This window comes from Apis dorsata, unplaced genomic scaffold (genome assembly GCF_000469605.1).
Source record: "Apis dorsata unplaced genomic scaffold, Apis dorsata 1.3 scaffold_28, whole genome shotgun sequence".
NCBI lineage: Eukaryota > Metazoa > Arthropoda > Insecta > Hymenoptera > Apidae > Apis > Apis dorsata.
In genome coordinates this window covers 269,136-283,849 of record NW_006263330.1, presented here as the reverse complement: position 1 = coordinate 283,849, position 14,714 = coordinate 269,136, and the positions used below count along the sequence as shown (strand labels likewise).

The 14,714-nt window shown below is 28.4% G+C and overlaps 4 protein-coding genes across 6 annotated transcripts in view; 2 read left to right on the top strand and 2 right to left on the bottom strand.

The window, feature by feature from the left end:
• Positions 1-6,266, top strand: part of LOC102679522 — an 18,591-nt gene extending 12,325 nt beyond the window's left edge. The window contains exons 7-17 of the mRNA XM_031510909.1: positions 313-438; positions 880-1,119; positions 1,298-1,426; positions 1,498-1,627; positions 1,943-2,065; positions 2,138-2,227; positions 2,300-2,423; positions 2,498-2,716; positions 2,782-2,873; positions 2,952-3,081; positions 3,202-6,266. Coding sequence (XP_031366769.1) covers positions 313-438; positions 880-1,119; positions 1,298-1,426; positions 1,498-1,627; positions 1,943-2,065; positions 2,138-2,227; positions 2,300-2,423; positions 2,498-2,716; positions 2,782-2,873; positions 2,952-3,081; positions 3,202-5,228 — 3,430 coding nt within the window. The 3' untranslated portion in view covers positions 5,229-6,266. The remainder of the gene's footprint in view (positions 1-312; positions 439-879; positions 1,120-1,297; positions 1,427-1,497; positions 1,628-1,942; positions 2,066-2,137; positions 2,228-2,299; positions 2,424-2,497; positions 2,717-2,781; positions 2,874-2,951; positions 3,082-3,201) is intronic.
• Positions 6,267-6,367: 101 nt separating this feature from the next.
• LOC102673839 (ankyrin repeat and zinc finger domain-containing protein 1-like) lies at positions 6,368-11,616 on the bottom strand. 2 transcript variants are annotated; one of them, XM_031510894.1, is made up of 13 exons: positions 11,604-11,616; positions 10,096-10,214; positions 9,558-9,764; positions 9,153-9,469; positions 8,878-8,992; positions 8,661-8,806; positions 8,367-8,592; positions 8,026-8,295; positions 7,706-7,930; positions 7,367-7,643; positions 7,157-7,298; positions 6,899-7,072; positions 6,368-6,813 (listed from the first exon to the last, which is right to left on the bottom strand). In XM_031510894.1, the coding sequence occupies exons 2-13, from the start codon at positions 10,196-10,198 to the stop codon at positions 6,640-6,642; spliced, it is 2,376 nt and encodes a 791-aa protein (XP_031366754.1). In that variant the 5' UTR covers positions 10,199-10,214; positions 11,604-11,616; the 3' UTR covers positions 6,368-6,639. The 2 variants fall into 2 exon arrangements, with proteins under 2 accessions (XP_031366754.1, XP_031366751.1); XM_031510891.1 differs by lacking the exon at positions 11,604-11,616 and adding an exon at positions 10,351-10,504 and having other exon boundaries at positions 10,096-10,233.
• A 528-nt stretch (positions 11,617-12,144) lies between these two features.
• Positions 12,145-13,617, bottom strand: LOC116185744. The gene is made up of 3 exons (XM_031510900.1): positions 13,285-13,617; positions 12,505-12,838; positions 12,145-12,354 (listed from the first exon to the last, which is right to left on the bottom strand). Exons 1-3 carry the CDS (start codon positions 13,460-13,462, stop codon positions 12,270-12,272), a joined length of 597 nt encoding a protein of 198 aa, XP_031366760.1. The 5' UTR covers positions 13,463-13,617; the 3' UTR covers positions 12,145-12,269.
• Positions 13,618-13,983: 366 nt separating this feature from the next.
• The window catches only part of LOC102679087 (unconventional myosin ID), a 6,086-nt gene continuing 5,355 nt past the window's right edge, over positions 13,984-14,714 (top strand). Inside the window, exon 1 of one of the 2 annotated variants that reach the window (XM_006608015.2) lies at positions 13,984-14,211. In XM_006608015.2, coding sequence (XP_006608078.1) covers positions 14,123-14,211 — 89 coding nt within the window. In that variant the 5' untranslated portion in view covers positions 13,984-14,122. Of the gene's footprint in view, positions 14,212-14,370; positions 14,396-14,714 lie in introns of those variants that run through there. The other variant, XM_006608016.2, reaches the window with a different exon arrangement.

Here is a 14,714-nt window from a genome sequence, read left to right as displayed (position 1 = left end):
TATATATATATATATATATATATATATATATATATATATATAAGTATATCCTGCGACAAGAGTCTCATTCTTATTCGTAATAGTTGCAAATTCTTCTATTTTATAAAAAGAAAAAGTAAAAAGAAAGGGTCCAGCAATGAAGAAATTCGAGAAAGGAAATCCTTTGTATGTTGTATCCTTACAATATTATTGTTATTATTCAAGTTTCACCCTTTATAATGGAATGGATATGTACCATCATTCGATTTTTGATACATGAGCAGCGAGATTTAACGGAGGTCTTTGCAGGTACAAAGTTTGTTCGTTTCTTAGGCAGAAGATAAGTTCGGAAGAGAGCAGCATTACCGAAGTGATGACATGGTACACGAGCGTGAACGCGGCTATGTTAGACCATCTAACTAATCAGATCAAAGAAACGGATAATAGCGGAGTTTGGAGGTAAGTTTTTTGATATTGTCTTTGATATAAAAAAAAAAAAGAAAGAAAGAAAGAAAGAAAGAAAGAAAGAAAGAAAAATGATTGGGTAAATATTTCTTTTTTAAAATATTATTATTATTATTATCTTATTTGAGACATTTGAAACGGAAAAGAAGAGAAGATAGTTAACTCCAGTGGATTCGTTTGAGTAAGTCAATTTTTCAGTTAACAGAAAAAGAAAGTTTCCGCAAAAGTGGGATGAAGAGTTGTGAAGCAAGTCGAGTTGCCCATCGAGCTTTCTCTAAAATAAAAATCAATTTCAAACTTCGAGTCAAACTTTTCTTCTCCTTTTTTCTTCCTCATCTCTGAGGATGTATTCACAAGTTATCACAGAACTTATTATTACGTTTAAAAAAATATTCTACGTTCGCGCAAATATGGAAATGTCAGGTATCGTTTCAGGTATTTGATAGCTTTTAAAAATTTACTGAGAAGTATCGAGAGTTTGGGTATTGCTTCCGTGTACGGAATCAATTACTTTGGGCGTGGAATCCTTCTGGGGGACAATTACGTCAGCTATGTTCGCCACGAAGCACTTGGACGTGATCTCCTCAATGGATCTCTCACATACGTGCCTTCTCTCAAGCATTTTTACGCCGAACTCACCCGCACCATGCCAGATTACGGGAGGATTAAATCCAGGTAGGCACAACGATTACGATTATTTAAGAAGAGAAAAATTATTTTATAACGGAGAGAGGAAAAGAAAGGGGGAGAGGAAGGCCTGTTTGGAAAAAGGTTCAAATTTGTGCAAAATGCATGAAAAAAAAAAAAAAAAAAAAAAAGGGAGATAGGTTTGTTCGGAAAACGTGCGTTACAGACGAGATGAAATCCTCCAGAACCGGAAGAGGGAACCGAATGTCGAAGACGCGATCGCTTATTTCGATTCAATGGCGACTTACGTGGACGAACTGCGAAAACTTCAGAAAGAATTACGCCACATGATTAGGTAAATACTCACAATGGTACAACAATTTCTCTGTCGTTGAAATTTTCGAAAAATATATATATTTTTAACAGAGATTATGTGAACTCGACTTTACAAGACGCAAGTAACAAAGAAGCTGCTGGGATAGCTATAGTTGTGCTAGTGTTGGTCGTCTCTCCCATCATTATAATACTAGTGCGTAACGCGGTTGCGACGATTCAAGTAAGTAAATATAATTATTCGATTTTTATTATTTATGTAATTTACTTACTTTCGCAAAAATTAGAAAATTTAATTCAATTTATCAACACATTTGAAAACGTTATTATTTTGTCAATGATATAATTATTTTATTCATTATTCGCAATAATAAGATACCGAAGTTAAAGATTTTTATCGCCATTTTATTTCGTTTTTACTTAATTTATTTAATTTCTATCGCCGTTGGCGACTTGAAATTGAAATCTATTGTGAATTTATATTTTAAATTATCTACTTACCTGGTATTCGATCATAAGAGTATCTTGAAAATTTTAGATGTATGCAGCTAATCTGGCGCAGAAAGCCCGGGAACTGAAACAAGAAAAAGGAAAAAGCGACACATTGCTTTTTCAAATGTTGCCACCCAGCGTTGCTCAACAATTGAAACAAACCCAACAGGTAATTAACAACCAAGCTTTGAAAATATCATTGTATCGTTGATTTCTAATCATTTCCCTTTGTTTCATCCAGGTTCCAGCAGAATATTACGAAGCAGTGACCGTGTATTTTAGCGACATTGTTGGGTTTACAGAAATTGCTGCGGAGAACACTCCCTTAGAAGTAAAATTCTTACATTACATATCTATAACGTAATTCCTGATTTTATTTTTACTTCAAGTGTATATCGCTTAGGTTGTCACCTTCCTGAATTCGATCTACAAATTATTCGATGCCCGCATAGAATGTTACGACGTGTACAAAGTTGAAACTATTGGCGACTCGTACATGGTTGCATCTGGGTTGCCCGTTAGAAACGGTAAAATTCCCATCCCATTCGATCGAGTTGCACAAATTATTAATGTATTTTAATCGAAAGCAATGATTTCGAAGGAGACAAACACGTATCCGAAATAGCAACGATGGCCCTTGATCTCTTGGCAGCTTCGTCTGTGTTTCAAGTACCGAAGCGACCCGGGGAACGGCTTCAAATACGAAGCGGTGCCCATACAGGACCTGTCGTTGCTGGAATTGTGGGCAGCAAGATGCCTCGTTATTGTCTTTTTGGGGATACCGTAAATACGGCTAGTCGTATGGAATCAACGGGAGAAGGTAACCCTTCAACATTCCTACTCATATACATTTTTCATATTTTAATCTTCACTTATTTCATGAAGCCCTGAGAATACATATCAGTCTAGAAATGAAAAAGGCTTTGGATGCTGTGGGAGGTTTCAAAATTGTACGCCGTGGCTTAGTCGACGTTAAGGTAAATAATTTATACACACACACACACACATATATATATATATATATATACAAAATTATGTAAGAAAATTTTTTTTAGGGAAAGGGACTAATGGACACGTATTGGCTGGAATGTAAGGACGGTGGTATCGCTCGTGCGGCGGAATTGGATTTGCCCTCGTTCTTCGAGGACGTGCGACCAGTTTTCATACGTCGTTTACGAGAGGAAGGTACCCTTTGATGCGAACCGTACTCCCGACGGGACCTCTGGTACCTGAACCGACCACCTACTCCTTACATTCGTCTCTCGCAACCTAACCTTATCGACCACTTGAAGAAACCGACCCAAGCTCGTAAAAATCGACTGTCTCACCCAAATCTTCATATTACACCCGTTAAGCCACCCCCTCAATCTCAGTCCAGTATCGAGTCGCAAGACTCTGCGACGTACGAGGGAACTCAATCGACGACACCCTGTCCCCCGAGTTACTCTCCAAGTCAACGCAGTCGTTATTCCCAACCGAATCTACCCACTCTTTTGATATCCCACGAAAAGAGATCCGGAGGTTCGGCCGATCGACGTATTAGGATGTCTCAGCCTACGTTGAACTCCAGCTTCAGCGGCATCAACTTTGCCGGGATGAATCGTAGTTCAAGACTGTCCTACCCGAGCCTTAGGGCAGCTTCCGGGGATAATAGTATTAACGAGGAAGAAAGGTTATCAGCGAGAAGCGTACAAGGTTTCGGCGGAAGTTCGAGAGGAAGTTGGATGGATCAAGGTTCCTCGAGATTGTCGCAATCGGACGTGACACGGTTCGTCTTAAGGCAGGACGTACCAGCGAAACGGGACCGTCTCTCTCAATCTACTCTGGTGATCGGTGATTATCACCCAGGTCGTGGTCAACAGAGATTATCCCAACCTTGCCTAAGTACAGGGAAAGATCTTAATTTGCCAACAATGGTTTTTCACTCACCTTCTCCGCCGTCTGTTAAACACAAGAGATTCTCTCCTGCCATACATGCTAGTCAGAGAGAACGACTTTCGCAATTAGATATTGGTGCTAAGTATAGAAACTTCAAAGAATCGGCCGCGACGAAATTTAACAGGGATAGGTTTTCAATACCCGAACTGGAAACGCAAAATGATCTTAAGTTATTGATAGCTGGGACACCGAAGCAGAGGTTTAGTTTAGATAGCCAATTGACGCGTAATCAAGATGTAACTCGGTCTAGATTGTTGCCAATAGCTAGTTCACCTATCAATGAACACCAGCAAAGCAAGATCGAAGAGCAGACAGGAGGAATCCCAGGAGGTAAACTTAAAAGCCCCACCAGAGAAGGCCTTGGAAGTGTGCTCGTGGCAAGTACAACTCCAATATTACCACCGAATGAAAGAGAATTGTTGTCAACCGAGTTAAGTAGAATAACAACTGCGGTTGTTAATTCGACAACGCAACAGAAGGATCAAACGACACTTAGGGCGAGCAAACTTCATAGATCAGTTTCACCTATTCCTACTAGGGAAAGAATGTCAGTGCCTGAAATAAGAAATTCGAGTCTACGCCGATTGCTTGACCCGCCAATGAGGCAAAGACACAGTATTACGGGCAATTTAAGACAGAGTATAATCCTTCCAATTAAGCCTCTCGATTTTGGCAGGAAATCGCCGAAGCATTTGTTCGAAGAAGCCCTGGAAAGATTTCGAAAGGATGAAAAAGAAGAAAATCGAAAGAACGAAATTTCAAATTCGGAAACTCTTGTCGATATCGTCGATGAACCTAAACATATTCAAAAACATTACTCGTACACGTATGAAAGTACCGATGACAGTTCCTCGATATTTGGAAAGATAAGCATGTCTGCGATACCAAAGAAGAAATATTTAGAAAGTAATTTTGATGAGAATGAACAAGTAATTACTACAGTGATCGAGACGGACGTACCAATGATAATGGCCAATCCAAAGTATGTAAAAAAATCATCTTATTCGAGCGAAACCCCAAAATGGATTAGAAAATATTTAGAAAGCGAAAGTCCGAAAGTAGGAAGAAAGATGGCAAGCAACAAGGAGAAAACTAACAGAAGGAATAGTCGGAGGAAAAGCTCTTTGGAATCGATGGAAAGCGAGAAAATTACAGACAAAGTTCGTTCGAAATCGGTGAGCAGCGGTGAAAGGAGTCCAATGCTAAGAAACACCGGTATACAATCCGAATTGAAAAATATGAAGAATACATACGTAAGAATTGTTCCTTCGAATAAAACTCAAGAAAACAGATATGAAGTAAAGATAGAGAATAATTGGATCGATGGAAATATTCACGGACTATATGGTGATGAATGTGAGGATACGGATTCCGATGATTCCACGTCCATTTAAATTAAACTAACGATACTAATCGAATAGATGAAACAAAGAAATTTTGTCCAATTAATTTATAATGATATTTGTAAATTGGTGAGAGATTGGTGAAAGAAAAAATTCATATTGTGTACTTAAAGCATAAAATGCTACGAATTTTATGAAAATTGATATTTTCTAGTTACCAGTCAAGGATATGTATTAGATAACAGTTTGATTAGCCTAAAGCACATCTTGGAAACGAAATAACGAAAACTGATATGTCCGATCCCAATTTTATTTTTCTCATATTATCATATTTGTAATGATCTTTAGATCTCAATGTATTATTTTCATTCAAACGAGAAATTTTATTTTTATTAAAATAAAATTAAAACAATTTGTAAATATTTGAATTAATTCTGTTATACTTATTGCTACATATAGTTAAGAAATTCTTAGTAAAATTCAGGACATGGTTTGGTATTTTATTGTCACTATTATTCGTAATTCGTATTTAAAATATAAAAATTTTTTAATGCTTGCTGTGAATGAAAGAAAATTTATCAGAGAAAATAGTCTAACTAGCTATCACATCAAAAACTACATAAACTGTATGAAATGTTCATTTTCTTGTCAACATACCACCAACACTCCTACAATTATATATATATATATTTATAGTACGAGTATCGAGAAATTTATATTTTTTTTCTATGCTAGTCATCAATGAGATTCGTGTGAATTTCATCTCAAATTCCTATTATATATATAACGAAATATTTGCCTCATAAAAATATTCCAAAAAATTTGTATTTCGCTTGAACATTACACAATTATATTGATATGTATTACAATGTTACGATATTATAACAGCATAACGCAATCGATGTAACGTTATAATATCTTAAACTCAGTATGAATGTAATATAATACGGTCATGAATGTGAAACTTATCGTGAAAGTTATCGTTAATCATAAAATTGTTAGTCCTTTATATGTCATTTAATATATGATTAAAGATGTTATATCAAAGATATAATCAAAGGGAAAAGTATATAAAATGTATTTAATTTTTAAGAAATATGAGATCTTTGCATACTTTAAATCTCGTTAAAAATTAATTTTTATCAAATGGAAAAATGATTCAAATTCATAAGTTTTAAAATAATTTATAATTTTTTTTTTTTTAAACTTGAAAAATACATGCAAGAAATTTTACCTGAATTATATAATAAATATGCACCATAGATTTGCAAAACATAACGCACTTTAAATTTACATATCTTGAACATAATATATTATGAACATAGTATATCTAAATTTTAATCGTTATATCATGATCATTTAATTACTTTTTAAAAAGTTCCACTATTGACGAAAATTATATGTGATGAACAAATAAGAGCAACTCGTAGAAATATATTTAAAATAGTAAATGTAAGAACTATCAGATAATTACTTTGTTACGAAGACGGTGTTCTTTTAGGCACGGCATAGAACAGAAACGATTGGAATTATATTCGAAAGGCACCTGACCTGCCATATCCACACCACATTGAAAACATCGTGAAATTATACTGCAACCTTGTTTTAAAATGCGTTGTTCTGCAGCCAATGCTCTCTGTAATAGAAATTCATACTATTTAATGATTCAATTTATCAATACAATATTTATAGATTTCATAATTATTTTTTAAAATATATACTTTTTCTCTATCACTGAGACAAAGATATCTTTGTTTTGCATCTTCTTCTTGCTTTTTAAGTTCAAATTCTTTTCTCTTCAATTTATCTTTTTCTCGCTTTATTTTTCTTTGTTGTCTTTTTTTTTCTGATTCTTCTTGTTCTATTTCATCAGTAAGTGGTCCAGGTATTTGAGACTTTATAATAGATATATGTATCAGTTTATAATAGTAATAAATAAAAATAATTTTAATAAATAAAAAAAAATAAATAAGAAATACCTTGCTATAATTAAATTTATCGGGATTAGCACCCATAAATCTTCTAAATATATTTCTAGTTTCCTTATCATTCGCCGCTGCATATGGTGTTTGTAATTTCTTATTTTTATTACAAGGATCTGATCCAATTTCCAATAATTGCCTAAAATCGAATAACTAGATAAATGTTCTAAAATAAAACAAAAAAAAGTTAGGCTAACATTGATATACCACACTAATTTTAAGTGTCCACCCAAGGCTGCTAAATGTAGCAATGTATTACCATCTTCATTGGAATCATTTACCAATTTTGTTATATCATCTTTATTTATAATTGAATGAGAACTTATAGTTACATCTTCTTTATTTTGTTCTTCTAATTCAAAACTTTTTTCTACTTGAATTAATAGATCTTTAATAACAGATGTCAGTAATTCATTATCACCTAATTTACATGCAGACCATAATTTAACTTTAGCATTGGCCAAGATTTCATTCATTACACATTCTGGAAAAATATATTTTAATAAATATAAAAAATATAATTAAAAGAATATAATAATAATTCACCATCTTTTTTTGTCTTTTTCTTCTGTCGACGAGATTTTTTATTCTTCATATATCTTGGTACAGTATCTTGAAAAGCGAGTAAATTTTCATGAAATTCTACTTCTAATTCTTGTTGAATTAATGAAACATCCATTGGAATATTAGCAGTGTTTATTTGATTATCCAATTCTTCAACTTTATCCAATTCTGATTCTGAAGATGATTGTGCTAACTTAGCAACTATATCTGAAAGATAAAATCATAAATAATAATTTATTTTTATATTAATTATGTATAATTATATCTATTAAATATTTATAACGATATTTTAAATTTTATACCAGGTAAAGGACGGCATGGACTTTTTCTTGGTTTTGCTCTATCTATATAAGATCGAGAATTTCTATGTTGTCTTTCAGGAGATGGTTGAGCAGGAACTTTATTTTTGTCATTATCTTGTGTATTACGGATATTACTGGAAGTATTAGAATCATTTTCTTCATTTTCTGTTTTTATTGGAATTTCGCCAGAAACATCAATTTTTGATAATTTTTTCCTAAGAGGTTGACGAGGTGAAATAGGAAAAGAATCTGTAAAATCAGCTGCAGAACCTATAATATATAGCATTAATAAAGTAAATATAAACATATTGAAATATTTAGAATCAATATTAATATTATACCATAAATTTCCATTGTACTTAATATGTCATACACTCTTTTAACTTCACTGAATGTTGCTCTACGAGTAGGAAAAGGTAATGGTCTTAATCTTAAGTCATTCTTATCTAAAGGTGGATTTTTTCCTCCAAATAATACAGTTCGATTATATGGACCAACAGCTCTATATAAAATTAGAGAGGAATTATTAATATAAGATGACCATGATTCAAGTATATCTTGTACATGCTGAAAAAAAAAAAGATTAATAAATATAGCATGAAAATAATTCTTATTTAAATTTATAAACTAAATACCTGAAGAAGAGATGCTTCATTATAACGACGTAAACTAGCTCCAGCACTTTTTGCATGATTAGCTGTTGTACGTGAACTTTGGGCAAAGCCTTGTTTTGCTCGTACAGTATAGGAATGAAATGTTTTATGTACAATGGGTTCTCCGTCTAAAATACAAAAATATATTGATAATATTCATAATAATACAGAATATTTTCTTAGATATTAATATTAATACCTTGAAATACAGCTGCAGCAAAATGTCCTCCACCAATCATGATAACAGTCCATGTCGTTTTCCTCCCACTGTCCAATGCCTGAGCAATCATCTCATTGTCTACTTCTGGAATTTCCTAAAATGTAATTGCATCTCTCCTGATCTGGCAAGTATAGACACGCCAAGTGATTCTAATAAAGTAGATTAAATTACAAGATAAAATCATAGACAAGTATGTCTATACTCAGAGAAAGTTACTTACAAAACTATATCTCTATTACTATAAATGAACAGACCTTTTTATTATGAAGTAAACACCTGTATATACTAAATATATTTCCATCATCATTTTCAAAAAAAACTTTTGAATGACGACTTGCAGTGACCAATAAATCTTCAGTTTTTTTCTCTTTTATAATATCATCACAACATTCTGTATCAGAACTATCAGAAATTGATTCCATATTTTTTCCTTTTTTCTCAATTTTCTTATTCTTATTAATAAGATTTCTATTTTCACAATGTCCACTAGGTAAAATTCCAGTTTCAGAAACATATGTTTCATCTTCATTTTCAGAATCTACATCACTACCAGATAAACTTGAAACATTACCTATAATATTAATAATATGATATTTTTCATATTGAATATGATAATTTTATCGTGATAATTTTTATCACGAAATTAATAATTTTAATACCTTCATCAGCAAGAAGGCTAAATTTATCTTCATTTATAGGTTTTAATCCATTTAAACGCTGTTTCAAATTATATCGATGCCAATCTAACTTATAATGAAGTCTTTGTTGTGCTTTATCTTCAAATATAGTATTACAAAATGAACAACTTAAAGAATCGGATACAACTAAATCATCAAGTTGATTCAACAATTTCTCATTTTCTGAAACTAATATAAAAATATATAAAAAATATTTTAGTTTCATTTTATAAATTTTCATAATAAAAATAAGATATTATTTTTAAATATCATTCTCGACTTTAAAAAAATAAGATATTGTAACCTCAAATATATGTTTTCTGTATGTTAAAAGTTGTAAATTTATTAATTTAAATGACGTAATGAAACGATAAATAAATAAAATAATTAAAATTTGATAAATGTTCTTAATTTTAAAAAATATGAAAGTAATAATTTTAGAAGTAGAATCATTCAAATATGAACATAAATTCATATTAAATAACATTTTAATAAAAATGAATATTCTACATATAATTACCAGATGACGATCGTGATTGCATGCATTGTGCTACTTTAATTCCTTTTGTAATTCTATTAAAGTCTTCTTGATTGTATATTTTAAATATGTGATGATCCATCATTCACGTTATATTTTAACTAAAAAGATTGTATGAAGCTGAAAAAATAAGATGTAATCATTTCAAGTAAAATAATAAAATTTTAATTGAAAAATTAAAAGTGAAATATTTATTTAATAATGAAATAGAAAATTCTAATATTATTTTATACTAACTTTTTCACGTATATGTATGTAAAAACACTTTTGATAATTAAATAGATGTCAGAATCGAATAGCATCTACTTGACAATCCCATGCAAATCAGAAACAATTTATATTATACGTTAATATTAGTTTTTTTATTGAAAAAAAATATAAATAATTTTATTAAAATAAAATTCTAAAGTTATAATAAACAATATATGCACTTTCGATTTTAAATATATTTCATTAATCACATCACATACAGTTATATTTTAACTCAGTTCTGATACAAAATTACATCATCAAATATATTATCGCAGATGGAAACAAAGTACTAATAAAAAGAGATGAAGAATCAAAGAATAGATCTATCATTCAATACATTTTTTTTTAAATTGGATCAAAAAGACTCTAATCAGATTCTTCAATAGGTTAGGTAAAAAAGACAATAAAATTAATGAAATATAGAAACTGTTTTTTGAATATTTAGTATAAATTTAGTATAAATTTTACAGATTGAATATAGATAAAAAAGTATATATAGATAAAGATAATAGAGAAAGAAGGACAGAAATAGATTAAAAATTGTAAAACGCCATCTTTAGAGTGCTGAAATAAAATTTACATAGACAAGGATAATAAATAATAGGAAAAGAATAGAAATAAAATAAAATTAACTATTAGTGTTATTATTTAAGAAACAATGACATTTTTTTAAAAACAAGATAGAATAAAAAATAATAATCTGCGCCATCTCTCATGATATTTAAGAGATATTCAAAAATTTTAAATTCTTATCTTTATTTTATGTTGCTTTTGAAAAGATTTTTGGTATTCAAAAGATGGCATTGATGGTTCATTCTTACTCTATATATCTTTTGCCTACGAGTTTTATTTACAATATTTTTCTTATGCAATGGCACTAAATTCTATATCTTAATTCTATCTCTGTTTTTTTTCATCTATATTTATTCTACAAAATTTATACATTAAAAAGTCAGTTTCAATATTTAATTAACTTTATTTTTTTGTACTAATATATTGATTAAAAATATACAAATAATAACATAAAACTTTTAAATTTAATTTATTTTGTTAATGTTAAAATTAAGATGTTACAATATTATAATAATTATTAATATTCTCCAAATATTTCTTCAACAATTTCAACTAAAAAAATATTCTTAATTCATTATAATACAGTGATATAATATATTTTACATATACATGTGTATAATATAATTAATGTTAAAAGGTACCACATTTAATACTTGATGTTTAACTTTTTGAACTTAATTTTACTTTACCAATAAATAAAGATATTATATGTACAATTTCAGTCTTAAATTATAAAGAAATTAATAATTACATAACTAAACATAAATAGTTGATTTGTAATAATAATTTTGTACTTTTTATAATTTTATATATAATATAATGCATATTATAAAATATTATAAAATAATTGCATTATTTTATATATATATTATATATAATAATGTTAATATATATTAGTTACATTTAATTATTTTTTTTATATAGAATTAGAATTTTTATATTATTTTTTATATTATTTTTATATTTAATTTTTTTTATAGTTTAAATTATTGAAATAAATCTATTTAATTTTAATTTTAATTTTGATTTTAACATTTTTAATTTAAATATAAGATTCATTTTGTTATTTTTTTCTTATTTTAATGTTATTTAAGAATATTATTTTTTTATATATTAATATACAAAATTGCTTTTTTTTCTATCAAGAATATTTATAAATTTGTATATTATAAATTATTTATCTTACTTATTAATTATTAAATTAGATACAATATTAATTAACAGTAATAATGAATAAATATATACAACATTATACAATCTTCTATAAATTATATAAACATTATTTCAAATCATTTCACATCAACATTATTTTGTTCAAGAATGTTAAAACATTAAAGACACATGTAGACAAAAATTAATATACCATTAAGTATTCCAATCAAATAATTCATTTGTATCCCTGATGTTTTTGCAAATCTGAAAAAAAAAACAAAATATATAAAAAATTAGAAAAGAATAAAATTTCAGAAAAAAAGAATAAAAAATTCACATATATAAATTCACATAATTAATTGTTATAGTGTTATTTAATAATTTGATAGTAAATTTTTTTAAATTTCAACTTACCTTTGCTTAGAAGGACTAAAAGGAGTAGGTGGATTGATTCCAGGAATACTGCTATCTTTGTAAATTATAAACCAAGTAAAACCCATCATAATAAGACCACATATTGCTGCTCTTATTAGCCATCCATATGATTTAAAAAATAATGTCATTACATTTACAACATCATCGTATTGACTATTATTAACAAATTTTTCACTTAGAACTGTTAATTGTTTTATATTGAATTCTGATACATCAGGTACATATAATAAACCAAATATATTAGATATATTTGAAAATATAGATGTTGTTGAGACTATATATTTAATACTATTTTGTGGCTCTAAAATACTACCTAAGAGATGATATATAAATATCAATATTCACAATACTATATAAAATATCCAACATGCAAGGCAGCAATAAAATTTGTTTTTATAATTTTAAACTTATATATATATATAAAAGTTGTATACAAAATATTTATTTTGTTATGTCAGATATATAATTTAAAAAGCATAATTTATTAAAAATAAAGAAAATTAAATTAAATTCACAAATTTATTTTAATGATATTCTATTGCATAAGTATAATATTCCATTAAAACATAAATTATTATTTTAAGCTTGTCAATACGAAGATATTGAAAAAATTATTACAAACACATTCCTTATGCTTAATCAAATGTATAAGATATGTATGTACAGAGCATAAACACATGCAATGTCTATTAACAAACACACTAAATTTACAAAACAAAGATTTGAATAAAGTATTATTTTCCTCTCAATATCACTTACCATAATTTATATATAATTTTCCCAAAACAATAGATAATGATACTACAAAGAGTAAACAAATAAAATTCCATTCATTCATTTGTAATCTTTCCCATAACCTCATTGGTACAATGCAATTTTTATTTGTTACTAAATCATTAGTTTTATTTAAACGAAAATTAAATTTCTTCTCGCCCATTTTAATTTACAATCAATAAATACTTATATGTCTGCATTGAATAATTACAAGATTATGAATAACAAATGATATTACCAAAATGTATTACCAAAAATAACAGTGAATAATAATACATAAATAGATATACGATTCATACACACGTGACACACACAAAATTTCTACGCATGCGTTTGGAAAATGTTTATTCAGGACTGTATCATTATTAATTTTTATAAAAATTCAAGAGTTAAAATTTTTTAAATATTAATTTAATCTTTATAAAAAATATATACAAATTCTAAAAGAATTTAAAAAATATATTATTATAGCAAATAAAATAAATAAAAAATAAAGACAATGTTTGAAAAATTTTCTGTCCTAATTTATATCAAAATAATTTATTTTTTTTATAACTTTATTAATAGTATCATATGATTATATAGTTATAAAATAATATATTTAATGTGTTATATTATAAAAACAGATGACAATGTTTTGTAACGCTACTGTAATTATAAGATTATGGAGGGGTGAATGATAGATTGGAGATTCCAGTTAACCGCATTCGTCATTCGTTTAGCGGCGAAGTTTGGTCTGTGTAAGGGAGCTGGACTCCACAAGAAACGAATTGTGTATACTTATATAAAATCATAAACGTGTATATATGTATTATTAAAAAAAATGGCAATGCAAGAGGAAATTGGTATCGGAGATTTGGTTCTTTTGGATGAAATCACATTAGAAAAGATTGTGGATAATTTACGAGTTAGGTAAGATTATATTTTGACTAATGGTGAATAAGGCGGTAAATTAGGAAATTGGCGGGAAATTTAGGAATATAAGTTATTTGTTTCTTAAAGAACATGACAGGTGTCCTTTTTTGTATTCCGATGATCTTAGTAAATACTTCATAGATCATCCACCAAGAGGGCGTGGCTAACCGTATATTAGCAGGTGGTTATAATTCGGTTTCATAGTTTGGATTTGAATTTGATCTACAAAATCGATGATAATAAACTATATCAAAATTAGAATTGTTTTTAATTGATAATATAATTTTATATATAATATAAATATCAATAATTATAAATTTATATATTTTCTATGTTTTTATATTTATGTAAAATCTGTAATTATATATTCAACACTATAATTATAAATATTTAACTTTAATATTTTTTTATAAAAAAAATTAGCATATGTTCAAGAATGATATATTTAATTTTATAATAAGAAATGTTTAAATCTTATCTCGTTTTGTATTCTATGAGTC

Bases quoted from the DNA above. Each gene is read 5' to 3' on its own strand.
- LOC102673839 (XM_031510894.1), bottom strand. From the start codon at position 10,198: ATGATGGATCATCACATATTTAAAATATACAATCAAGAAGACTTTAAT. The intron at 9,470-9,557 runs GTATTAAAATTA...TTAATATTATAG, and splicing joins TAGCCTTCTTGCTGATGAAG to GTAATGTTTCAAGTTTATCT. The intron at 7,644-7,705 runs GTGAATTATTAT...ATATTTTTCCAG, and splicing joins GAAAAAGACAAAAAAAGATG to AATGTGTAATGAATGAAATC.
- LOC116185744 (XM_031510900.1), bottom strand. From the start codon at position 13,462: ATGGGCGAGAAGAAATTTAATTTTCGTTTAAATAAAACTAATGATTTA. The intron at 12,839-13,284 runs GTAAGTGATATT...ATCATCTCTTAG, and splicing joins AAAATTATATATAAATTATG to GTAGTATTTTAGAGCCACAA. The intron at 12,355-12,504 runs GTAAGTTGAAAT...TTTTTTTTTCAG, and splicing joins TTTAGTCCTTCTAAGCAAAG to ATTTGCAAAAACATCAGGGA.